We start from the raw sequence: 27,428 nt of genomic DNA on the forward strand, positions 1-27,428 counted from the left end.
GAAAGCTATTTTGGGGTAAATCCATTTTTTGATGCAATGTACCTATCCTCAAAAACACACTTTGGACACTTTTTTAACCCAAGTTGAGAAACTATTTCCAACATTGTACTATTCTTCCGATAATCTTTACTTAACCTAACCCTACCTACAATCAATAAGTATAAACAGTATTTGAAAGGTTTGTTTGTGGTCCAAATGCGATAGGAGGGAAACCCCCTTTTATGAAATTTCATATCCTTTTATAATATCACTGCATTATTTAAAATTATAGTGTAGCTTCCCTACTTAAGAATGGAATGAATTATTTCTTTGTTTTTGAAAATCCTTATAATAAAGTAACAGGATGTGTGTTTGTCTGTGTGTCTGTTTGTCTGTCTGTGTGTCTGTACCGAGGGATCTGGCTAACTGCTGAACCAAAGGGGTTCTCCTTAACAGGGTATCTTCCCATAGGTCCTGGGAAGGTTTATAACTATTTTGGGAGAGGGTACCATCACCCTCCCAAGAGAAATTTAAAAAAAAACGGAAATATTTTAAATATTTGAGAGACTTGAACGAAACATAAAGAGGTATCGTAGAATTAGAAAGCAATAAAGAAACAAAACAACATTTAAAGTGCCACTATAGGCCTCTAGGGGCATAGCCGCTAGTAGAAGATAGAGTGTAAATAAAACTCTGTGTGCCAGTGTAATTTACCAGAGAGAAAAGGGGACAATGGGCTTATTATGTCCCCAAATTTTTACAATAACGTCTTCTTATTTGTTGTCGAACAACCATAGGGGTTTCAATGAATTTTGATTGATTGGTTTATAAAGTGTCCAAACGTTCCAACCACTAATTGTAATCTATAGGAGGGGTAATTTTGTGTATTAACATTGGGGATGTACATCAATTTATCGGCCATTGCCTTATCCCTTTAGATCCCTGGTAATTTACAGTCTAATGTCCCCTCCCTCCCTCCCTGACTGAATCTAGTTGAATGAAGTGCATGAATAAAGTGTGCATTCACTTCCGCTTTATATTATTACACCAGCATAAATTTTCTCTTTTCCTTTGCTCATAAGTAAACTTTCCTAGGGATCGAAAGGATAAGAAAATTGCTGATGAATGCAAGAAATTACCCTTCTGTAAATAATAATTTGAGGTTAAAACGTTTGGACACTTAACTTAATGTACCAACCAATCAAAATTCAAAGTTAAGCCAGCTAATAAGACAATGTAATCAGAAAACTTTGGGGACCAGCATAATAAACAGCTCAATGTCCCCTCCCTCCTTGCATCGTATTTATATGCTAGTGTGTCTTTTTAGAAAGTATTGATAATATGCGTTAGTGAATGCACACCTATAAATGTGTGTGTGTGTGTGTGTGTAAGAGTGGTATCTTAAGTGAGTCGTAACTTTGAAGGATAAACATATCATTTATACACGGATAGGAATTATTAAACCTTGATATGGTGGGGGTTGCATCTGACCCCCCCCCCTGTTTTTTTTTGGGGGGGGGGGGTGGTTGTACCCTACCCAAAAGCAGGTATAAAACTTTCCAGGACCTATAAGAAGCTGAACTTTGAAGGAGAACCGTATCGGTTCAGCGGTTAATGAGATCCTTCGGTACAGACAGACAAACAGAGATTCTGTTACTTTTATTACTACTAGCGGCTACGCCCCTAGAGACCTCTAGGGGCACTTGAGGAGGGGGGAGTCGAATTTGATAACCCAATTTCTTATTTTAGATTTTAAAAGAAAAAGTAAAAAAAATATTTCGGGGGGTGTACATTTTTTGGGGTGGGGGGGGGGTATTTTTCATTTTTGGGGGGTTTGGGGTGTCCCACCCCCCAAGAAAATAGTTATAAACCTTCCCAGGACCTATGAGAAGCTGCCCTGTTAAGGATACACACAGATACACAAACAGACAAACATCTTGTTACTTTAGTATAAGGGTTAGAGGCACTTCTGGTGGAGTTTGGAAGTTTACTCCCCCCACCCCCCTACAATACATTTTTTATTTAGTTTAAATTTTTACCTTACCGGCCGTGCACCCAATTTAGCTGACCTAAGTGTGTCTTCTTTGGGGAAACCGTCCAAATTTTTTCTACACAAATAACAATAAAGGTACTATATAGTATGTCTATTCAAATAACATTCTACTATTTAGTTAAGAAAGTTAATATTTTTGTGATTTGTCATTTTGGAAGAAGATATTCTTGTTTAAGTTTGATATAAAAAACACCTTTAACCCCCCAAAAAGGATTTAATTATGGAAATAATATAAAATGGGTGTTTAAGTTAAAATGCAACACACCAAAAATGAAAATAATTCCTAAAATTATTAGAACGACTATAATGGATAAAGAATATATGTGGATACTATGACAGGGGAAAAATTGCCGTCAATTTAGGTTGCTAACATTGGTCAGTTCGTTCATCCAGCAGGAGAGGAGAGGAGGGGATGGGATAAAAGACTTGGATGGGGGGGAGAGATTATTTTAGCCAGCTAGCTACAAGTTTCACTTTATTAAAGGGCATGCTAATCTGGTGTAAGATCCAAGTACTTATAAATCCATTACAACTAAATACTAAGTAGAAAGATGTTTGTGTGTATGTTTTGAAGACATTAATATCTCAGAAGCGGCCAAATGTAAATGAATCTTGCTGGTTTTAGGCTATTTTTGCGTAAAGCGTATAATACACGAATAGATTTGAATTTTTAAAGTTTCATCAAAATATTTTCAGAAATATTAGTAAAATGATTAAAGATACAGGATTAATAACATTCTTAATTATTTGGTAAGTTCATTTTAAATAAGGATATCATGTCAACATCCATAAAAGCGAAGCTCAACAAATTGGAAGGTTAGCCAATCGAACAATGGATGTCCAAGCCTTTTTTTGCGGGGGGGGGGGGGGTTAAAATTGGTCCATGGATTTCAAACATGATATGATAATTCTTTTAAAAGTTAGTTACGATTTAGATTTAGCGTAGCAGCTCTATAATATATTATACATCTTTAAAGTCAGTTGGTTGGATTGATGATTACTAGGACAACAAGATGCACGGTTATAATCGAGGCATCTCTATGATCAGGTTCTAAAAATGTAAGTATGTCATTAAACAGTATTCTGTACTTAAGCAATTATGAACAAATATAATATACTTCTATAGTTTTTGTTCTGCTCATTAAGTTCTAACACTCTTCAATTGTTAATGTTCGTTTGACCTACCATCGGATTTTAAAGCTTCGCTTTTATGGATGTTTTCATCCTTATTTATTCGCATTGTTTTTGTTGCAATTCATTTCATTGCAGATTTTTGCAAGTGAATTCCAATCAAATATGTTCGTCTAAAACAATAAAGTTCGAAAATAGTTATTTATCGAATCATATTATAGACACTAGACAGCTTTCCGCGGATATTAAAATGAAAATTTACAAGATTAAAACAAGTTTTGTTAGCCCCGTGGGAAATAGTCTAGAAGGCTATACATGGTTTTTTAGTACGGCTGAGACAGGGGCGTCCAAGCTTTTTATTTTGGGGATGGTAAAATTTTTTTAAGGGGGGGGTAATTCGGTTTTGGGGGGGGTAAAATGGCGCGCGAAGCGCGCCGCAAATTTTTTTGGGGGGTAAATACCCCCTCCTAAATGGGGGGGGTAAAATGAAAAAAATTTTGGGGGGGGTAATCGCCCCATTACCCCCCCCCCCCCTTGGACGCCTATGGGCTGAGAACCGGTTCTAATCCAGCGGATATTAATCGGTATCGTTGAACCATTTTATTGCTCGACTTTTGTCTAATTATTTATGTTTATTTCCCGAGATAACAGATCTATAGTATAGATGTATATACAGACAACTACCTCCCATCCTTTTCAATGACCTTTTTCGTCTGCTTCTAAATTACTTTCTGCTTCTTGGCTGTGTTAATTTAAGCGACACCATTGGTTGATTTTCAATGACCCAATAGAATGGTTGCACAAGGTGGTTGCGATGGGAATATACAGTTATTTAACCCTTTTTCCCTCTAGTGTTTTACTCTAATCCCGAGATAATATCTTTGATTGTGTAGGAGTGGGGTGGGGGATTTTTTTCCCACCCGATAAACCACCTGCCCGGGACCAATACTAAGCTTTCCTGAATAAACGACCGACATTATGCTTTTTGATATCCTAATGTACAGATAAAAAAGCCCCCACTACTTAAGTTAATATGTTTTTTTGTGGGTTTTTAAAAATGTAAATGTACTTATAATCAGGGAGGGAAGGGACATTGGACTGTATATTATTATAATACACTAAATTATATAGTTACGCTCTATTATTCGCTTGGCTATAATTTTGGGTACTTTTATTAAAGCTTGATTTTAATTTTAAGGGGTAATTTGTTCATCATCATTAGGGATATATGTACATGGATTTATCGCCCATTGTCTTATCCCTGAAAATCCCTGAACTACAATAAAATTTTATCATTATTGTCTCACTTTAATTTAGATGGTAAATTGACAATTAAATGGTTTGATAGACATGTTTCAAGTTGCACAGCTTCTTTATCTCCTGCTACAGGCCTCTTGGGGCACTTGAGGAGGGGGGAGTTGAATTCGATAATTCTTATTTAAGATTCTAAAAAAATGTTGTAAAGCAGAATTATGATTTTAGATATGCCTTATTGATTTATAAACTTTGCTGACCATTCCACTGTCGCGGATACAATCGAATTAAAAGTTAGTTTAAACAATTTATGAAGGAGAACCGAAAGTTATAAACCTCTCCAGGCTTCAATGTAAATCACGCGGTTAGAAAGATCCTTTATAGTACAACCATTAAGAAAGACATCCTGTTACTCTTAGGATAAAAGCTTGAGATATCAAATGTTGAATTATATATCTTAATTTATAACTAGCGGCTATGCCCCTAGAGACCTCCAGGGGCACGTAAAATGTAATTTTTTCAATCTATACAGGATCAGCTGTTTACAAAAAAAATATATATTTTAGTTTAGGTTGTCATTTCCTCTGTCAATCATTGGTTTATCCAGTGAGGATTGAGAGGAGATGAAAAGATTGTTATTATAGTCCGCCACAAGGTACACTTTATTGGAAAACATGATAATCAATTGTTATATTGTGGTTAAGTGGGTGTAAAACAGAATAGCCAACTAAATAAAATTGGTTTATACAACAAATATTACCATCCAGGGAGTAAGGGAGGGGACAATGGGCAATTAATTCAATTTAAGAGGGTTCGCTGAAAAGCAATGAAAACCAGATTTATCAAGAAAATTTTACCAAAATTGTAAAGGGATCATGGTAACCTAATTTAGAACAAAATTAGTTCTAAGAAAAAAATCATTTACTTGAAAATTAAATTATCAACACATCACAAAGTAGCAAACATTCTGTAATTAATCACTAGAAAAATCTTGTTTAGAACTACCTCAACCCTTCTCATATATTTATAACGGACACATAAATTCAAGCGGTTCTTAGATTGTTTAATACATAAATATCACAGTAGAGTTATATACATGAAATGACATTTTCTTGGGAAAAAATATTTGTTAAAACCAGCCATTAATAACAAATTTTTCTGTCTGCATATTCAAAACTAGCTCAGCTAGTTAGCGGGGCATTGATGCGCAAGTACCCAAAGTCAGTCAGAATCTGCTGTATTCGTGCACATTCCCTTTAAGCCAGTACCCAAAGTCTGAGACTCCTAAAAATTGAATATTCGATCCATTGTCCCCTCCCTTACTCCCTGATTACCATCCCATCTAATATTCTGCTGGGTATCACCCGAAAGTACCGAAGAATCGAGCTAATCGCTGTACCAATTTGGTTCTTCTGTACAATGTATAGCTCTTCATAGATTCTGGGAAGGTTTATAACTATTTAGAGGAGGGTACCACCACCCTCCTAAAAGAAATCGCCACTAGAAAAAAAATTAGGGACTCGTCGGGACTAACAAAACTGGTTTTTATCTTATATATTTTTTTTAATTTAATACCCGCGGAAAGCTTTTTATAAAACGATGCCATAAATAACTATTAGAATGAATCTAACTAAATCTAATGGGGATTTTGTTGCAATAAACAGGAAATATTCAGAAACTGATCAGAATTGCCTTCTTGTTGTCCAACTATTATAAAACAAATGAATAACTATAATTTTGTTGTATTTTAGTGTTGTCAGCGCGCAGGGCTACGATGTGACAGATTTTGTTGACGTTCTGGCAACATTTCTCATAGACCTCACCACTCAATTCACAAATAAAAGGAATGTAAATTAAAAATCTTTACATGTTTACACAATTTGCTAACCAAGAAGTTTATCAAATAATCGGGAATAGCCATAAGTCAATAATGCACAAAAATCTCTGCCAATTCTCAATAATACACAACAGCAAACCTCACCCGTATGATATAATTAATATGTAACCTGCTAGAATAAAGCAGAAGGTTTTCTAGAAATTAGGGGTGATGTAAGTCGCCCAAACATTTTAGTAAAAAAATATTTTTGTGGGTGGGGTATTTTTTTTCGGGCCAGGGGTACCCTTCCCCAAAATAGCTTAAACCTTCCTCTAGAAGCTTTACTGTATATCGGAACCATATCGGATCAGCGGTTAGCGAGATCTAGGCTTCACACATAGACATCCTGTTACTTCCTATAAGGAATATTCCAACTTTCTATTTATTGTTGCATTTGAAAAGCAGAAGTCGAACCCTAACAGCCACTATAGACGCGGAGGCAAGCTGGCAGAGCTCTCTGGACAAGAATGTGGAACTACAGGGGCTCTATAACAATGTTGTTAAGGTGATAGGACATAGGATAGACACAGGGAGGGAGGGGACATTAGAATGTATATTACACTAGTCCCCCAAACTTGTTATTAACATTTTTTTATTTGTTGGCTTACAACTTTGGGGACTTTTATTGGATTAGATTGGTTCGTACAAGACATATAGTGTCCAAACGTGCCCGCCACTAATTGTAATACACATTTTACTAATGGATCATCATAATATCAATGTGTACAATGATCTCCTTTAACAATCATCATCATCATATTTGATGGGGCTCGGCCGCCGCGCGTCAGACACCTGAAAGCTTCAGTTTTGATATCAGCTGGAAATCTAAACCTGACCTAATTATGGCAATCCTTTTTTTCCAAAAAAAAATTACAAACCATCTAAACAGGTTTAAATTTGAGGCTTAGTCGCGGCTGATGCGCAGATGCCGAGCCCTTATATTTTTATATTAGATTTATTGTTTTTTAAAAGCGAAGCTTTTCTACAATTAGGGTCGGTCCGTCCGAACGTCCGTCCGTCCGTCCGTCCGTCACATAGAGTTAGCTCTTTTCGTTAATTTAAACAGGTTAGAATTGTCCTATCGATTCCAAACTTTGCATGATGATTCCTGTAGTAGTTAGGTACAACTTAGAAAGCGTAGCAAATCAATACCAGAACAACAAATTTTTGTATGTTAAAATTATCCGATTCTTCTGATTTTTTGAAAACTGATTCCTATTACAACAAGGTACAATGTTATAAGCAAAGCATCTCTATAAACAAGTTCAAAAAATGTAAGTATGTCCTTAAACAGTATCATCTATCTATGCAGTTTTGCAACAAATTTACTTACAATTTTGTTTGTACTGATGCATTAATATTCTGCTAATTTAGTTCTGACAATCTGCAAGTGTTAATGTTAGTTTGTCCTTCCATTTCAGAGCTTCGCTTTTATGGATGTTGCCATCCTTGTTTAAGTTAGAAGTGCAACTAACAAATATATAAATATTTTTTCGAAAATTTTTCATGTGCACAAGAACGTCTAAGCATTCAGAAACTTATTTTAAGGGGGGGGGGGGGTCGCGGGGGTTAATCTCTCTTGGGCATCCATTTATGCCAGAAATCAGAAACACTGATGAAAATGCCTTTTGACCTAAAATGAAAGAAAAATTTGCATTTAATTGCAGTGTTAATAGAACTTTTAGCATAGAAACAGATCCTGTAGCTAGCTGGCAAGCTTCTCTTCATAGAAATGTCGAGCTACAAAGATTATATGACAGTGTACTTAGAGTAAGTAATACATAAAAAAAGGGTCATAGTTTCTTTCGTGGCAACGCCTCTTAAGGGGCGTTTCGTCGTATTTTCACAGTAGCTTTTCAACTACTTCTAGCCCCTGGGAAGGGGGGGGGAGCTCAAACCCTGCCGGGCAAATTGCATAAAATAACCTACCAAAAGCTACATAATACGTTGGAAAATATCGACCAGAAAATTAATTTTGCCCTAGCTTTGCAGGACTCTCATAAACCCTTTTTATTTAAACCAACCTAAACTAAACAACAATAATACTTTTATAGTACATTTATTCAAAAACAAAGGATCTAGAAAAGGATGATGTTATTTCGTCTTTTTATAAAGATAACAATACTCATATTTCATAATCATCATAAAGGGATTAAAGAAAGAAAAAAACAATTTCTCACATTTTTTTAAAACCCTACAATTTTGTTTCAAATTTGGGTTTTGGTTAATCTAATTCATGCTCAAACAATGATATATTGAATACTCGCCCAGAATGTGAATGATTGTTTTTTTTTTGTTTACACCCTTTAACTGTTTAACTAAAATTGGCTAAAATTTAAACTTCAACTTTTTGATTTAAGGACATTATTCAAAACATGATTTTGAGACCTTTGGGGTGGTTTTTCTTTGGATTGGTAAGTTCTTTCATATTTTTAGATACATATGTATGTAAACCTAGTAAAAGTGCCTGACTCTGATTATGACGTAAAAAAATAGCCAATGAGAGGCCAGTATACACTGTAATTGACCAATGCAGTAATTTGGTTAATTTTTTTTTGACGTCATAATCTGAGTGAGACACTTCATTAGGTTCATGTTTTTTTACAACATAGGTTTAAAGAGTTTTAGATACTCCCCCCCTACCCCATCTAATATAGCCTGATACCTGTCCAGGACTAATATTATTTTCTTGCTAACTTGTTAAATAATCCTTTCAGCTGTTTATAACATCTTACTGGACATACATCCAACTAAATAGACGTACAGACAAAAGTTTATACACAGAAGCTTCTATAAAAAAGTACAATAATAAATTTTTAGTAGCGAAGCTACTCTATATTCGAAAAATCAGTCTGTTAATCTGAAAAGTTTTGTGGAAAGCATCAAACTCTCGGCTATTGTTTAAGATAGATGCCTTCATTTTTTCTATATGCATTGCATAATACTCTATGAGTCATTTCATTGTTACACGAAAAATTTATTTAATATTTGTGTGCTACGCTACTTACGGGTGTTGTCATCCTTGTTTTATTCTAGTTGATATATGCTGGAGACCTGGGCCTGTTTTTTCAACCATAAATTCATCAAAAATACAACGTTTTTTTTCATCACAAGAAATTGAAGGCAACTTTTTTTACTGCAGTGCAGTGAAGTTTTATAATATTAATAATTAATGTTTTAACAATTTTGTAATTCCATCAAATGCTCTTTAAATCTAGTCCGTATTTCCATCCATGCATGTATGCTTCGCTACTTATGGAAGTTATTATCCTTGTTTATATTTGTATAATTATTGAGGAATTTAATATCTAAAAAAACAATGTTGCCTGTAACTTTTTAACCAGTCAAACAATCATTATTAGGACTAAATAATTAATCTTTCTTTTGACATGGAGAAAAAATAGAAATTAATCAAAAAGTTTTTCTAATGATAAGAGCAAATTTAGCAATTTTAGCCATTAAAAAATTCTTGGAGAAGGGGGGGGAGGCACTTGATTGTAAATTTCCCTTCTGTCATTAGCTGGCGAAAAAAACATGAGTTTCTTTCATTATTATTAATTTGTTAGTTCAAATTTGCACTGTGGAAACTTTTCAACCAATAATTTTAATGAGGATGTCAGCAACTTATAGTTCATTGTCTTATCCCTAATTGACCCTGAAAAACTTAAACAACGCCCCGTTGTTCCTAAAAGTAAAATTGCAAATGTTTTGTAATATTTGCTTTCATGTGCAGAGAAAAAGGGACAGTTTATCTTAAAAAAGTATCAATATTAAAATAGTTATTTCTCGTATTCATTCGAATCCGGTGGATAAGATCCGGTTCTCATCCATACGAAAAAACTATGTCTAGCACCGTATTATATCCAGCTTTCTACGAATATAAAAATGTACAATCATAAGATTTAAACCAGTTTTTTTAGCCGGTGCCTCCGGCACCTCGGGGCTAAAAAAACTAGTTTTAATCTTATAATTGTACATTCTATATCCGCGGAAAGCCGTTTATAATACGATGCGAGAAATAACTATTCTTTCATTATTATTAATTTGTTAGTTCAAATATGCACTGTGGAAACTTTTCAACCAATAATTTTAATGAGGATGTCATCAACTTATAGTCCATTGTCTTATCCCTAACTTTCCCTGAAAAACTTAAACAACGCCCCGTTGTTCCTAAAAAGTAAAATTGCAAATGTTTTGTAATATTTGCATTCATGTGCAGAGAAAAAGGGACAGTTTATCATTAAAAAGTTTAAAAATTAAAATAGTTTTTTCTCGTATTCATTCGAATCCAGTGGATAAGAACCGGTTCTCATCCATACGAAAAAAGTATTATATCCAGCTTTCTACGAATATAAAAATGTGCAATCATAAGATTAAAACTAGTTTTTTTTTTATCCCGTGCCTTCGGCACCTCGGGGCTAAAAAACCTGTTTTAATCTTATAATCGTACATTCTGTATCCGCAAAAAGCTGTTTATAATACGATGCGAGAAATAACTATTATCGCATCGTATATATAGCTTTCCGGCGATATTAAAATGAAAATTGTAAGATTAAAACTAGTTCCGTTAGCCCCAAGGGGTTAAAAACCCGGTCTAACAAAACTGGTATTGATTTTATGATTGTTATTTTAGTATTCGTGGAAAATTGTCTGTTAGTCGATGCTATACAATAATGCATCATGGTCTTTTAGTATGGCTGAGATCAGGTTCGAATCCAGCGGATATTAATCAGTTTCGAAGCCATACTGGAAATTATATGCCTCCAGATTTTCGGTCAGTCTAACTAAACTTCTTGCTTTAAAGACTTCACAAATCTCTAATATATTTTGAACATAAGCAAGAGTATATATTTCAATCTCAATAATGATTGTTTTGACTTGTGGAAAAGCTGGAGGCATTTTCAAAGCTGCCAAGCAAGCAAAACTTGCAGCTTGATATCAGCTGCTATGTTAACTGCTTTTTATTAATTTTTTAACGATCCCTTTTTCTCTGTTTGTTAGCTTTGAATTTCTTAACTTTTATGATGTGTAAATGTTTAACTTCTAGTCATAACTACCAGTACTCGGCAGCCGCGCGTCAGCTGCCTGTAAGCCTCAGGGAAATTAACCTTTTACAATATGGCAACCCCTCTTTACTAAAGTTTCAAAGCATCGCAATCCATACAGGTTTAAATTTGAGCCTTAGTCTTGGCTGATGTGCTGCTGCCGAGCTCTGAAAACAACCATGTGTTTTTAATTCAGCATAACTCCTCAACTACAAAAAAAGTCTTTATTGACAAAAACTCTATTGGTTTAACAACCATCTGGATTAATTCCTGTGAACGCCACTGATGTAAGGGTCTTCACACTTTAACATAAATAATTTAGTATAGCTCTGAAACCGATTAATATCCGCAGGATTAGAACTGGTATCCAGACATACTGAAAAATCATGTATACCATCGTAATACAGACAATTTTTCACGAATGTAAAAATACCTAATATTGATACCAGTTTTGATCTTATATTTTTTATTACAATATCCACGGAAAGCTGTCTATAATACGATGTGATAAAAAACTATTGAATATCAATATTTTGTCAGCCTTAATATTGCTTAATTTTTTTTTATTGTTATGTTTATTTATTTATTTAATTTTTGTTATTATTTATTTATTATTCTATTCTATCCATTTCAGAAAATTATTGATGTAATCAGTGACTAAAAATCTACCAATTTTTATTATTATAAATCTGTAGATTTTTTTAGGACAAAAATGAAAATCATTTTAATCTCCACCTTAGTAATTGGAGTTGTTAGGTAATATTTTATTTTCTGTTAGCGGTTACGCCCGCACCATATAGGGGCTCTTTATTTAAAGGGGCAGAGAGGGGCTAGAAAAATAGCTTAAAACCAGACCAAGTCTTAAATTTGAAAACCAGAAAGCCTAAGTTTTAGGATATTTATTTTAATATTCGTAAAATTTATCTGTAATACGATGCTATAGATTATTTTTTCAGTATGGCTGAGAACCGGTTCTAATCCAGCGGATATCAATCGGTTTCGAAGCCATAATGTAAAATATTTTTTTTGTTTTGTGGAGGGAAGCAGCTCTGTATCTTATGCTCCATGGATTAGTTATATGATTTTTATTTTAATATTCGTGGAAAAATATCTGTAATACGATGGTTTTTCAGTATGGCTTAGAACCGGTTATCAATCGGTTAAGAAGCCATAATGTAAATTTTTTCAGTTGTTTGGTGTCGGGCAGCAGCTCTGTATCTTATGATCCATGGATTCCAATCATTCAAAAGGCTATTGGACACAGCTTCCATCATTATAATGAGGTACGTTTTTTTATAACAACAAGGATTACAACATTCATAAAAGCGAAGCTTTAAAATCAGAAGGATGGACAAAGTAACCATAACCCTTGTAGAGCGACAAAACTGAATATTAATCTATAATATTGTTTTATTTTTCTATGAATCAGTATTCCATAAATTAGACTAATCGGATAATCATATCGATCACATAAAAATTTGTTGTTAAAAAGGTTAAAAAATAAACATGTTTAAATGGACGTACAAAGATTCTAGTATTGTAGTATTGATTCTAGAGTTGCTACGCTTTCTAATTAGAACCTACTTACTACAGGAATTACCATGCAAAGTTTGAAATCGAATGGACAATTCTAACATGCCTAAATTAATGAAAAAGCAATACGTTCCAGACGTACGGACAGACCGACTATATAATTCTCTGGCAAAATTGTATATCAGCATTGCAAGTATGTAGTCATAATTTCATTATTTAAAAATACATAAACTAAAAAAATTAGATTGACTGTAAAATTGCTATGGAGACCTTTTATATATTCTTTCAAAAGCACAGCTACTTATCGGTTAGCTCTTTTCCTTGATTTAGGCATTTTAGACTTGTCCTATTGATTTCAAACTTTGCATGATTAATCCTGTAACAGCTATGTAGGATTTAGAAAGTGTAGCAACCCTAGAATCGTTACACAAAAATTCCGAACGTCCATTTTAAACAAGCTGATATTTTCCTTCTTTGAAAACAATAATTTGTATGATATAACTAACGTATTTATTTGATTTTTGGAACAATGCATCTAGTAAGTCCTAGAATTGTTAGTATGTCTTTTTAAGTAGAATCTGTCATTTACGCAATTTTGCAACAAGTTTATGCCTTCTAATTAACATTCTGCTTAAAAAGACTTGACACTCTACAAGTGTTCATGTTCTGTTGTTCTACCGTTTGATTTCAGAGCTTCGCTTTTATTGGTGTTGTCATCCTTGTTTTACTAAAAATTTTAGACATATTTTAAGAACAAAATGATGGTTTCCTAAAATAAGTATTATATTATCTTGGTTATAGATAAGGTGATACATAATTGTTTTCAGGTTATACATTAATATTCCATATTTACATGCAATTCTACAGGATTCCAATCAGGGCTACATGGAAAGGTCCAGGGGCGTGAAAAATTGGGGATGTAGGGGGGTTTATAACTATACGTATACACCCACCTGGAAAAATTAAGGGGGAAAGGAACTCTTGACCACTTTTGTACTACTTTTGATTCCTGTGACGTCATGAAAATGAGGTATTCTCCATCTCATTTTTTAGGGGTTTTCTTTCCCACTTCTCCCCTCATCTCCCTCATTTTTATGACGTCACAGGAATAAAAAGTGGTGCAGATTGGGCTTCGTCGGAACTCTTTATATTGCCTATAAAAAATGGGATGAATCTAAAAAACTTTTGCCCGAATGACGTCATATACTATTCTAATATGACGTCATTATGGGTATTTCGGCTTAAAGATTTTGGATCTACTGCAGTTCACGGTAAAATATTGCTGGTAACGAATATTGCCAAAATTTCAAGAATTTTAAAGGCTGCTAGCTGCCAAACAGCTGAACGTACAGATCATACCCGCAAACCATTTGAGGCGGTATAAGAAGGCCTACAAATAATCTGGAATAGCCAAGATCCAATGATGCACAGGGAAAGTTTCACTGAAGAAAAAACGCGTAAAATAGGACTTTTTCGCGCATTTCTCTGCACTGCGAGATAATTATTCATTATTGATTTATGGCTATTCCAGATTATTTGTAGGCCTTCTTATACCGCTTAAAACAGTGTGCGGGCATGATCTGTACGTTCAGCCGTTTGGCAGCTAGCAGCCTTTAAAATTCATAAATTTTTGGCAATATTCGTTACCAGCAATATTTTACCGTGAACTGCAGTAGATCCAAGATTTTAAATTTATAGCCACTATAAGGATCTTATTATTGTCCATATGGTCGAATTATACCAGTTTTTAACATAATAGAATAATAGGTATTTCTGTCATCGTATAATAAACGGCTTTCCGCGGATATAGAATGTACATTTATAAGATTAAAACCAGTTTTTTAGCCCCGAGGTTTTTTCGTATGGATGAGAACCGGTTCCTATCCACCGGATTCGAATGAATACGAGAAAAAAATTTATTTTATTTTTTATTTTATTTAAAAGTAACAATAAGATAAATCCTTTTTTAAGATAAGACAGAAATTTGTACTTTTTTTATTTATGAGATTTTTATCTTTTTCTATATCTTTTATACCCCCACACTCAACAAATACAGGTGTTCTTTCCCTTCCCCATGTAATGTCAAAAAATAAATGTTTCCTTTTCGCAAAAGGCACAATCTATATGTAAAAATAACAGGATGTCTATTTGTTTGTCTGTGTGTATTTGTGTACTGACAGATATTGCTAACCGCTGAACCATACTTTCTAATTACAGTGCAGCTTCTTATGTGTCATTGGAAGGTTTTTAGCTATTTTGGGACAAAGAACCTTTTCACACCAAACCCCCTACCTCCCACACTCCCTGAATTTTAAAACTCAAATCTAAAGTGGAGGTTCGACTCACTACCCTTCTTTTCCCACAGGTGCCCCTAGAGGCATGTAGGCTTAGCATTAGGGTTAGAGGGGCATATTTTGCTTTTCAAGTATGCAGTTGGATGATTTAATAATGTTATACATGTGCGGTAGTGAATGCACACCACACATAATATATTCTTTGGAAATACACAGGAAGGGAGGGGTAATTGGGCTTATTTCTTATTCGTTGGCTTAATAATTTTGGGGACTTTTATTGAATTTTATTGGTTGATTCATTAAGTTAAGTGTTAAAAGATTCTACCACTAGTTGTAATCTACAGAAGAGGTTACTTAAAGTCAAGTTTTACGTCAGTTGGGACATTTTAACACGTAGCTCCTAAACTATACGTAGCACAGGATTCTTTCTTATATTTCCAAAAAATAGAGTTCATAGCGGTTCTAACGATATGCATAACATTTTTCTACTATTAACACAAGCCGCGCAATATCAATTTTAAAAAAGTCCGCATTTTTTTGCACACCCTTTAATTATGATTGAGGAATGGGGATGTACATAAAGTTATCGGCCATTGTCTTATCCCTTTTCCCCATGATTTTCCCTTATCCCTGGAAAATATCAGTAATGATTAAGATAAAAGTTTGTCAAGGTTTATTAGTAGATATTATTATCAATTACATTCAACGACTAAAATCCTGTCAAGAAAATATGAATCCTGTATTATTCTGGGATCTTAAGATTCTAAATTGATGTATACACAGAATTATGATACACAAAATTAGTCCTTTTAAGGATTACAATTTTTTTTCTTGTCCCAGTAACAATTTGAAATCAGGGAGGGAGGGGCCACTGGATTGCAATTTATACATATACCCAAAACTTCAAAAGAGTGATCAAAAGAAGGAGTAAAATTAATATACATTCCCAATGATGATAAACAGGATTACCCTCTCTGTAGATTAAAATTATTGAATGAAACGTTCAAAAACTAATTGCTTTAAACTAACCAATTAAAATTCAGAGAAAGTACCCAAAGTTTTGAACTAGCGATTAAGATGATTTGATTATAAAAATATGGAATACTAGTGTAATTAACAGCCCAATTTCCCCTCCATCTCGAATGATATTAAAGTACACGTATTTAGGAAATTTAACAAATGTCCTACTTGACCCTAATAGAAATAGTATAATTTGTGTAGTATCTCAGAGAGAGAAGGGATAATGGACTGTTTATTACACTAGTCCCCAAAATTTTATAATTACGTTTTTTTAAGTGTTGGTTTAACAACTTTGGGGACTTAATGAATTTTGATTGTTTGGTTCATTAAGTTGAGTGCTCTAACGTTTGAACCACTAAATTTTAGGTGCAGAAGGTGTAATTTTGTTTATTAACATTGGGGATGTAAATCAATTTATCGGCCATTGTCTTATCCCTTTAGATCCCTGTATAATTTGTGTATTATCTGGTAAATAGTATTTTTCACTCAGAGCTGGAACTATTATCATAAATACAACATTTTACTATTTCTACGATAAAACATCAAGGTTGTCAGTACAGGTTTACTAATTTGGGATATTCAAATATTTTACTGGGAGGGAGAGAGCTGAAAAATAGACTAAAACCCTCTAAATTAAGAATATGATTTAAAGATAAATAGCCTAAAACCATCGAAAGCCTGTAATATAAAGTAGAATAGCCTAAAACCATCCCGGGACCTAAGTAAAGCTTCAATCGGTTAATTAGTTATCAATATCAATGTCTTTTGGAACTTGTCCTACAGACAAGCAGGCAAAACATTGTAAAGACTAGAAATGCATATGTCATAGAAACTATTTTCTGGTACCCTACCCTCCAAAAAGAAGTTGCCCCTTGAAAAAAAAACTCTTTCTAAGATTTTCTCCTTTTTAAAATCAGCATTAAAAGTGGAAAGTCCCCCGACCCCTTCTTTTAAGTGCCCCTAGTTGCCTCTAGGGGCGTTAAAAACACTTTTGCTGGTGTAAAAATTTGCGAAAGTTACTGCACGCTGGAGTACTGTAATGTGGATCAACTGAAAATTGATTGCCCATTTGTTCCCTAATTTCCGAAGTTGTACGACAGATAACCCAACTATTGCAAAAGCTATTTTTAGCTACATTACCATCAATTTAAAGATAAATAATAAGACGACTTATTATACATTATACATTCAAAATTTTAATTTTTTAAATTTTGATTTTTTTTAATTTTGAAGCTTTTTTAGCTAGTAGTAAATATATGAGATAGGATGTGGGTGATATGTACAAAATCGAAAACTAAGATTCAGCTGACCGTAATGTGTCATAAAAAGAAACAAGTATATACGTGTTAATGCTTCTACCCTTTTAGACAATTTCTTTCCATACAAACTATGAAGGAATTTCAATTATCCGAGGTCAGGGATATTAAGGGATAAGACAATGGTCGATAAATTTATATAAATCCCCAATGATTATAAACTAAGATATGAATATGAATTATTGGTTTAAAAGTTTAGACACTTCTAGTTTGAAACCAACCTGTCAAAATTCGATAAAAGTTCCCAAAGTTATAAGAAAAATTAGTTATTCAACTTTGGGTATAAGTATAATTTACAGTTTAATGTCCTCTCCCTGATTCAAAGTTGGACAATATCTCTTACTAGCGGATACGCCCTTAGAGGCCTCTAGTGGCACTTTAAATGTTTTTGTTTGTTAAAGTCTCTACGATAATTTTTTACGTACGATACCTCTTTATTTGACGTTGAAGTCTCCCATAAATTTTTTAAAATTTTGATTTTTTTGTCATTTCTCTTGGGAGGGTGGTGGTACCATCCCCCAAAATAGTTATAAACCTTCCCGGGACCTATGAGAAGCTACCCTGTTAAGGAGAACCCGATCGGTTCAGCGGTTAGCGAGATCCTTCGGTACAAACAAACACACAAACACACAGACACAGAGCCATCCTGTTACTTTAGTATAAGGATATTGGCATTCAGGAAGGGATGTGACATTGGAATGTAAATTATATTGATACAACCCAAAGTTTTGTAGACCCATTCTTTTCAAACTTTGGGGATTTTGATACTTGATTTGTTGGTTGAAATAAGTAGTGTATAAACTTTTCCATCTTTATTTATATCCTGCAGAAGGAAAAAAAATAAATAATAATGTACGTCAAATTATAATTCATTGTCTTATGCCTTATGATTCTTATGGTTGTATAAATTACAATTTTGTAAATTGAAGGGTTAAGTTTTTCTTTTGATAAAATATTCCAATGCCTTTATCCCTGAAAAATTTGTGGTAGATTATCTTTGACTAAAAGATAAGATTAAAGAAACATGTCTGATGTTAAATATAATATTACATGTAAAACAGTGATTAACTCTATCTTGTACTAGCGGAAACGCCCCTATACTAGAGGCCTCTAGTTGCATTCGAAGGAAGGGAGGGGGGGGTCAACACTTAAATTTTAATTTGAAAAGAAAAAGTAATAAAAAAGTTTTTGGGGTGAAAGATAATATTTTTTTCTATGCGTGATATATCCTTGGGGTTGGTAGTACCCTCCCCCAAATAGTTATAAACCTTCCTAGGGCCTATGAGAAGCGACATTGTAAAAAAAAACATATCAGTTCAGCAGTTAGTGAGATCCTTCGGTACACACATCCTGTTACTTTTATATAAGCTCAGCTACGTTTTAAGTATCCATATGCCCGTCCGTAAGTCACGATTTCAAATTAGGACAGGCAGAGAGAGAGGGGGCAATGGGCTGTTTATTACATTAGTCCCCAAAGTTTTATAAAATAAGGTTTTTTTATTCGTTTTTTGACGTTGGGGACTTAAGTGGATTTTAAATGGTAAATTTATGAAGTTGAGTGTTCAACCATTAATTATCATCTAGAAGGTGTATTTTTGTGTATTATCATTGGGGATGTACATTAATTTATCGGCCATTGTCTTATCCCTTTAGATCCTTGCCAATAATGGCTTTGGGAGGGGTCTGAGAAAAATGACCAATTTTGGCATCATTATTAGAGATAAAACATTTGACAATGAACTTTATGACCTAACACGGTGTGCATTAACTTCCACACATGTTTTAAATTATCAATAGACTAGCTACTACGCCCATAGAGGCCTCTAGTTGCACTTTAAATATTTTGAGAAAAAATTTCTATATTGTGTTCAAGTCTCTCCGTAATTTTTTTGTGATTTCTCTTGGGAGAGTGGTGGTACCCTCCCCCAAAATAGGTATAAACCTTCCCGGGACCTATGAGAAGCTACTCTGTTAAGGAGAACCCGATCGGTTCAGCGGTTAGCGAGATCCTTCGATACAAACATACAAGCACACAGACAAACAAACAGACTGACATTCTGTTACTTTATTATAAAGAAAGGATAAATAATCTAGATATATACTCTCTAAATCAGCCATTAGGAAAAAAAATAATCCTGATAATAAAGTAACAGGATTTCATTTTTTTGGTCTGTAATGAAGGATCTCGCTAACCACTGAACCATTGTAGTTCTCCTTTATAGGGTAGCTTCTCGGGATGGTTTATAACAATTTTGTGGAAGGGTACTGCCAACCTCCCAGAAGAATAAGATATCTAATTCAACTCCACCTTCCTAAACTTAACTTATCTTAATCAGCAGAAGGGTCTTTTGTATATCACCATTGGAAATGTACATTAATTTATCCGTCATTGTCTTATCCCTTTAGATCCCTGATATCCTTCACTTTAACTATGAAATACTTCCTCCTATTTATTTTTAATGGGTATTTTTTGCGATATGGAACAGTATATGGATGTGATAATAAGCGGAAGTGAATACACACCCATAGAGAGACACGAACACAGTAAAAGTGTCTGACTGATTATGACGTAACAAAAAAAATTAGCCAATGAGAGGCCACTATAAATTTTGCCATTGGTCAATAATGGCCTCTCATTGGCTAATTTTTTTTGTTACGTCATAATCAGTCAGACACTATTACTGTGTTCAGAGACACTCAACAACTATTGATAATTATATCATTAACCTAGTAAATATTAAAGTTACCATTTAAACAGGGATAAGGGGATAGGTCAATGGGCACTATTAAGAATCTTTAAATAGATTATTCATTATTTGATATACATCATCTTACACAAGCGGCTACGCACTTAAATGCCCCTATGGACACTTTAGGTTGACCGCCCGATTTTTTTAGTTGAAAAGAAAAAAATTTTTATTGTGTAAATGAAGGCCAAGCGGCTAGGGACAAAAACATCATACCTACTCTTTATAAATAATTATTTTTGTTTATTTATAGATTGAAAAACCAGAGAAGAAAATACTTGCTGAAAATAAGAATGATAAAATCTATAAAGGTATGTTTTAATATTCGACTAAAATTTTTAGAATATTTTTTTAAAATTTAAACAAAATAAAATTAACTGCTATTATTTTAAAACAGTAGCGAAGCTTATCAGTAAATCCATAAGTTCATCCGTCCGTAATCGGAATTTTATATTAGATCCCAAAGCACTTATGTCCCGACTATTGTAGACAACTAGGCCTTTGATTGCACGACCCTTCTCTGTAAGTCCTAAATGTGCATGGTAATGAGTATCGTCTTTTTATGGCCAAAGCATTCCCCTTTTCTCATGTATGAGACGGTTGTGGACCAGACTCGAACCCGACACCTCCCTGACAGCAAGGAGACACAATATAATTTACGAAAACTAAGCTGCTATCAAAGATAGTTATCTGAAATATCCTTGTAAATTTCAATTCAAATTTCAAATTAGAATCAACTACAGGGTGTCCCACGTAAACTGATTTTTTTGAAACACTTATTACTTCCTTAATATTTGAGCAATCTTAGTAAAATAAAAAGTATTTGGCAGCCTACTACTGACCATTTAATGATATAGTGATGAAAAATCCGCAAAGTTAACAGAAAAAAATCTACAAGGTAATACATAACAGGCTGATTTTAGTAAATATAAGACTAATCCACCAGAAAAATATGCCTTCGTTAACTTTAAAAGCAGCTGGTGGTCAAATGTTGGATCAAAAAGACTCTCTCCAGACATTATAAGAACTGGCATTGTAGTCTAATTTAAAAATCTGGTATATTTCAGGTTCTTGCGTGCATTTGAAGCGAGCTCACATAAAAAATTAACAAAGAAAACCAATATTATGCCTATTTTCACATATTGTTCACTTATATTACACTTCAGAATCTTGAATATTGAGAATTTCTGGTATGCCATGTCAAGCCTGTTCAATTTTTGTGCTTAGAAAGTCTAAGCGACCAGCCGTTTGGACCCTAACTAATCTTAAACTTCACAAAGCAAATATTTTCTTGTGGGTTAGTCTAAATTCAATAAAATGAACCTCTTATGTAATACCTCGTAGATTTTTTCCTGTTTATTTTGTGGATTTTTCATCATTGCCCCATAAAATGGTCAGTAGTAGACTGCCAAATACTTTTTATTTTACTAAGATTGCTCAAATATTAAGGGAGTAATAAGCGTTTCAAAAAAACCAGTTTACGAGGGACACCCTGTATATTTCTTACTTTGTCCATATGTCTATCCAATAAACTAAGACGGGGATAGAAATACAATTGGAGAAGCAGGGATCGACAGCCGCGCTTAAGCCTCAGCGTCATTTTATCACTATAAAATTCAGCTGGGTGTATAAAACTGATCTTTTGCAGATAATTCTTCTTTCTGAAATTTTTTTTTCTGCTCACAAGCAGGTTTAAAACTGAGGCTTATGCGCGGCTGAGGCGCGGCTGCGGAACCCTGTGGAGAAGTGCTGTGGCGTGCACAGGGGTTTGCCAGGGGGATGTGTGAAAAAGGGATTGATATGCCTTCACAATTACATTGTTTTGTTTTCTAAAATATTTTTAGATTATTACAAGACTAAGAAATCTACAACAATATCTAAAAGTGATAACAGAAAGACAGTTTCGGTAATAATTATTTATCGCATCGTATTATAGACAGGTTTCCGCGGATCTTAAAATGAAAAAATAATAAGACCAAAACTGGTATTAATTTTATGATTTGTATTATTAATATTGATGAAAAATTGTCTGTAATGCGATGCTAGACATGATTTTTCAGTATTGCTGAGAACCAGTTCTAATCCAGTGGATATTGATTGGTTTCGAAGCCATACTGAAAATTCTTTATTAGCACAGCTACTCTATAACTTTGTTATACGTCCGTTAGTCACTCAAGCTTAAAGAAAATGACTGCTATGCATCTTTTTTGTTTATTTACTGATTTTGTCAATTTAAAAATACAATCCTATTTTATAAAGTAGTTATTTTTTTTTTGTCTAAAGCTTAAAATTCTATAACTAGAGAACTGTTTTTGTTATCTCTTTTAGGAAAGCTTCATAAAGGTTTCAGGATGATTTTATTTTTATATTATGTAACTAAGCCATGAGATGGTTTAAAGCTTTTTCTATGCCAACATTTTACCCCTTTGAAGACAGAGTCCCTAGATTCTAGGGATACATCCGCTAGTTTAATTTAATGAGTCAATTAATAAAGGACTACGTAAGGCTTTGGAAACCTAAGGACTGCTATTCAGCCAATTAATTCCATATGAAATAGCCGAAAATTAAATATTTTGTTGGAGTGTGAAGTTGGAGTAAAACTTGCTTTTTGGTGTAAAAGAAAGGGAAGTGGGTTGAGGGAAAATTTTCACTTAGAATTGTTGTTCAGAATCACATTCCCTTTTCCCTGAGGAAATCATAAGGTTTGGAAATCAGATGAGAATTAAAGTTTTATACAAAGACATACCTAAACAAATAAAACTGCAAGTAGTCCGTTATTTTCACAAAAAAATACTCTTATAAAATAGCTTCGCTTACAGATATCCAAAAGTGGGAGTAAAGAGATTTTTACTTCCACTTAAACTTTGAAACTCTTAATTTTACGCCCATTAAAATTTTTAAAAATATATTAGATTATTCCACTCAAATTAAGCCTTTGAAAACCTTTATGATTACCCTCCTCAAAACAAAACGCTTGGGCGTCCTTGGCTTCGCTACTTAGCATATTAATGTTACAGTTGGCCCCCGAAGCAAGTTGGAGAGCGGCGTTGGAGCGGAATCTAACCCTCCAGTCTGTCTATAATAATATAGTCAGGGTATATTAAGTGTTTTTTTGTTAGTGGTTTCCCTTAAAGTGCCTCGTCGTGCATAGAAGAAGCCTTAACCCCCTAAATATGAAAAAAATGAAGGGGTGGAGTTTTTCATTTGTTTATTACGTTAGGTCAGGTTTGGTTAGGTTATAGTAAGTACAGGGAAGCCCTGCAGGGTTTTGCAACGGAAAAAATTTAATTTGTTTTAAAAATAATGAAGAAAGGGGAGGTTAAGTACTCGCTATGCACTTTAAGGGAAAACACCATTTTTCTAGAAGTAAATGGGAAAGGACAAAGATAGTTAAATTAATCTACCCACCTTTTCTTTTCCCAATAAGTGCACACATGAATATTGAGTGGAAAGTTAATTTGTCTTTTATTGTCCTTTCTCTGTCTAGAAGATAGAAGTGTGGAAGTTGAATTGATTCATAGTAAATTGAGACTCTTTTCTTTTCTGTACTTGTATTAATTTTGTTAAATTGATATGATAAGAATTTCGATCCAAACTAAGATCTATAAGAGAATTTAAGAATAGTCTCTTTACTATACATTAATCAACTCAATATCCTCATTAGCAAAGCTTTTCTACGTTCAAGGTCTGTCTGTCTGTCCGTACAACCTCAATTAAATTCTAGTTAGACCCCGAGGCCAGCTGGAGAAGTGCTCTTGAAAGAAATTTAACCCTACAATCAGTGTATAACAATATTGTTAAGGTGATATTTTTAAGCGCTGGAAAGTGTCATGTGTGTCATGTGAAACCCCTAGGAAAATGAGATGGATTTAGGCGCATTTTTATGACGTCACACATGACACTTTCCAGCGCTACAAGGTGTTGTAGCCTGCAGACAACCATCCCTTTAATTGCATACTTTATTTTCAGGGAGGGAGGGATTATTGAATTGTAAATTACACTGTTTTGTAATCTTATTCGTTGGCTTAAAATCTTTGGGTAGTTGTACATGATTGGTTGGTCTCAACCTAATGTAATGTCCAAACTTTTAAACCAATAATTCCAATCTATACAAGGGGTAATTTTTCTATGATTAGTGGGTTCCCACATCAATTTATTTTCCATTGTCTTATCCCTTAAGGAGGTCTTTTTGACTGTCTCTCCCAAAAAGAATTTTTGACTTTAAACAACAACCAATACTTAGTAGTGGGTTAACAATCTCCCCCTCCCTTTGAAGTGCCCCTAGAGTCGATATATTAATACTTTGTAGTTACACCGAATTTTCATGTACTCTAATAAAGCGGTACTTGCAGCGGGCTAAAATAACGATACCCCCCATCCACCTCCTTCTCTCCTAATAGATGAGCGACCTGGCTAATAAATAAAGTACCCTAAATTGGCCAATTTGTCGAGAATATCCATGTATATTTTATTTCCATTGGACCTAGGAATACTGAATTAAGAATAATTCTAAAATTTTAACACAATTAATTTTATTAAGGATTTTATAAATGGAACTTTGCGTGCCTTAGGATGGATATTTTTTGGAACGGTAAGTTTTTTTTTGTTTTGCTGGATATACGGCCATTTTCAATATCCGACCTGATACCGGATATTGAATCAATCCGGATACCAGATATCAAATCAATCCGGATACAAGATATCCGTCTATTTTCTAATGCCAGGCCAGATATCCGGCAGAATAACGGACATCCGGCATTAGAAATAAGCCGGATATCCGGCCCAACCTTAGTTTGGACACTTCTAAGTTTTGTAACAATGCGTGAATCAAGATTTAGTTAAACTTTTAACATCCTGCAGTTACTTTTTTATAAGGGTAAAGCTTCTCTAAAAAGAACAATTAAATCGGGTTTTTTACCTGGTGATATTTCTATTATATCTAGTACATATTTTTGCCGGTAGGTGACTCAAGAAATTTATTTACTTAATTTTAGTAATTATTACTAATATATTTTGAATTTTCCTTTTTTTATATTTTAAAATTCTTTTCATATAATTAGAGCACTAAAAATTATTCTACTTATTTCATAAAATTAAACTAACTAATCTGTATTTGTAAACTGTGCGAAATCGCGAATTAAATTGCGTATTTGGAAAATGTCTGCCTGCAAACAGTTACGATGTTACACCCAAATATGTGCTATTTTATGGATATCTGTTATGTATTACATACTTATTAATAAGCGTGTATTATACAAAGTTTTAACGCTAAACAACGAATGAGGAAACGAGCTCTTATTTCCGACAGTGTAACTCTCCTTTATAATTACTTACGAATATATTTTCTTCATTAATTTATCGATTTCATTTCAACAGCAACATTTCATTAATTTTAGGTTGTTTACGGAGATCCAGGAGTCTTCTTGAAACTTTAATTAATTTAAAGAGGAACTGTTTGTCTCACGTTAATTTTTTTACCTAAAACTTTTCCATCAGTTAAAAACAAACAAACTGCAAATTAAAAATATCTTTTATTGTCTTTGTTAACATATTTTCCAGTTTGGCTTCAAATCCGAGTACTTTCTGTTGGATCACAACCGATAGTATAATAGACCAATTTATATAAAAAATAAAATTATTTGTAGTATGGCTTTGAAACCAATTAATATCCCCTGTATAAGAACTGGTAATTTCTGTTCCGATTTGTTTTTTTTTTGTCCAAGCTTTTTATTTTGTGAGGTAAAAGTGAGGTTTCAAAGGTTTAGAACGATATTCTGATACATTTTTAAAATTTTAAAGGTGGGTATAATGAGGGGTTCTGAAGTAAACACCCCTCTACCCCCACCCTTGGGCGTTTATGGCCATAATTCATTGAATTAAAAAATTGATCGTAGAATAATTTTCCTTTCTGGACTAATCACAGATTTTGTATTCATGATAACAATTTTTTATTTTGAATTTCTAACAATTAAATGTTAAGTAACTTTTGGTGCTATGAATTCTTGTTTTTCACTTATTACACTAGTCAAATATATATATGTTTTAAATAATCTTTTTTAATTTAATAAAAAAATAAAATAATTTTTTATTGTATTTCATATTTTTGTATAATTATTGTAATAGTTTTGTCTTGTATTTCTCTAGTCATTGTCTTAAAAGTTCGGCGGTTTCCTTGAAGGTGCCTAGTCGAGAACAAAAACTCTTCTCCCCCTTTTTAAAAAAAAGAAGGGGGGAGGAGTTTAATTTTCAGATAGGTTAGATGGGTTCTGGGACTTTCTCTATGGTTAAACAATTACTTCATTTTTAAAATTGGTGGGGGGTTGTTCATAGCTCGCTAGACAATTGGAGGGAAAGCACTGATTAATCTTTGTATCATTCAAAGATGTATTAAACAGTAGGATATATAAGTTGGTAAGAGTTTTAATGTTAGAGGGAGATTTGAAATCTGCATCAAATTATAAGGATTTTTTATAAAATTTGTTTTTTGTATAATTCTTTATCTAAAAGCGGAAATACAATTTAAGTTAATTAATTTTGACCAATAGGATAGGTGGATTCAAAACTACCTAGGCTCTAATTGGTTGAATGATGTACGCCACTTAAGCTTCTCCAATCAGAGCGCAAATAGTTTTCAATCCACCAATCACAGATGTCAAAATTAATTAACTTATATCGTATTTCCGCTTTTAGATAAAGAATTATACCAAAAACGAATTTTATAAAATTTGATGCAGATTTCAAATCTCCCTGTAACATTAAAATTATTTCCAACTTATATATCCTAGGCTATTAAACAGTTGTTATAAATTTTGTTATATTTTAAACTACAAAATAATTTGAATGATTTTTTGAATTCCTTAACTAATGTAAATATTTTGTTGATTTTTGTAATGTACTATTGTTTATACCTGTAAAAAGAGCTTTTTTATTGTTTTCTTTTTGAATTTTAAAATATAGATTCTAACTGCATTTTTTCGTGTTTCAAGTATTAGACTCAATTAAATATTTTTCACATCACATCAATACCGGACTTAAGGGATATGTTACTTTTTCAGATTTTCAGGTTCTCTAATGAAGTGAATCACGCAGCGGGATAAAATAAAGATTATCCCCCTCAATCCTCTTTACCCATCCCCACCTATTAGATTAACTAACTGACCAATAAAGGAGCTCAATGTTA

At 33.5% G+C, this 27,428-nt stretch overlaps 2 protein-coding genes across 3 annotated transcripts; both read left to right on the plus strand.

The window, feature by feature from the left end:
- Positions 1-2,732: 2,732 nt before the first annotated feature.
- LOC145323281 (uncharacterized) lies at positions 2,733-9,464 on the plus strand. Its single transcript, XM_080165710.1, has 5 exons — positions 2,733-2,782; positions 6,169-6,259; positions 6,697-6,798; positions 8,654-8,707; positions 9,330-9,464. The coding sequence occupies exons 1-5, from the start codon at positions 2,742-2,744 to the stop codon at positions 9,369-9,371; spliced, it is 330 nt and encodes a 109-aa protein (XP_080021836.1). The 5' UTR covers positions 2,733-2,741; the 3' UTR covers positions 9,372-9,464.
- A 2,506-nt stretch (positions 9,465-11,970) lies between these two features.
- LOC145321938 (uncharacterized) lies at positions 11,971-27,217 on the plus strand. 2 transcript variants are annotated; one of them, XM_080163602.1, is made up of 7 exons: positions 11,971-12,094; positions 12,528-12,621; positions 20,502-20,559; positions 22,093-22,154; positions 23,266-23,343; positions 24,789-24,839; positions 25,645-27,217. In XM_080163602.1, exons 1-7 carry the CDS (start codon positions 12,051-12,053, stop codon positions 25,681-25,683), a joined length of 426 nt encoding a protein of 141 aa, XP_080019728.1. In that variant the 5' UTR covers positions 11,971-12,050; the 3' UTR covers positions 25,684-27,217. The 2 variants fall into 2 exon arrangements, with proteins under 2 accessions (XP_080019728.1, XP_080019727.1); XM_080163601.1 differs by lacking the exon at positions 23,266-23,343 and adding an exon at positions 23,973-24,050.
- Positions 27,218-27,428: the final 211 nt, after the last annotated feature.

The sequence above is a fragment of the Acartia tonsa genome, chromosome 6, assembly GCF_053477335.1.
Source record: "Acartia tonsa isolate MP-2025a chromosome 6, ASM5347733v1, whole genome shotgun sequence".
NCBI lineage: Eukaryota > Metazoa > Arthropoda > Copepoda > Calanoida > Acartiidae > Acartia > Acartia tonsa.

Bases quoted from the DNA above. Each gene is read 5' to 3' on its own strand.
- LOC145323281 (XM_080165710.1), top strand. From the start codon at position 2,742: ATGATTAAAGATACAGGATTAATAACATTCTTAATTATTTG. The intron at 6,260-6,696 runs AGGAATGTAAAT...CATTTGAAAAGC, and splicing joins CCACTCAATTCACAAATAAA to AGAAGTCGAACCCTAACAGC. The intron at 8,708-9,329 runs GTAAGTTCTTTC...GTTTTATTCTAG, and splicing joins GGTGGTTTTTCTTTGGATTG to TTGATATATGCTGGAGACCT.
- LOC145321938 (XM_080163602.1), top strand. From the start codon at position 12,051: ATGAAAATCATTTTAATCTCCACCTTAGTAATTGGAGTTGTTAG. The intron at 12,095-12,527 runs GTAATATTTTAT...AAATTTTTTCAG, and splicing joins TTAGTAATTGGAGTTGTTAG to TTGTTTGGTGTCGGGCAGCA. The intron at 24,840-25,644 runs GTAAGTTTTTTT...CATTAATTTTAG, and splicing joins GATGGATATTTTTTGGAACG to GTTGTTTACGGAGATCCAGG.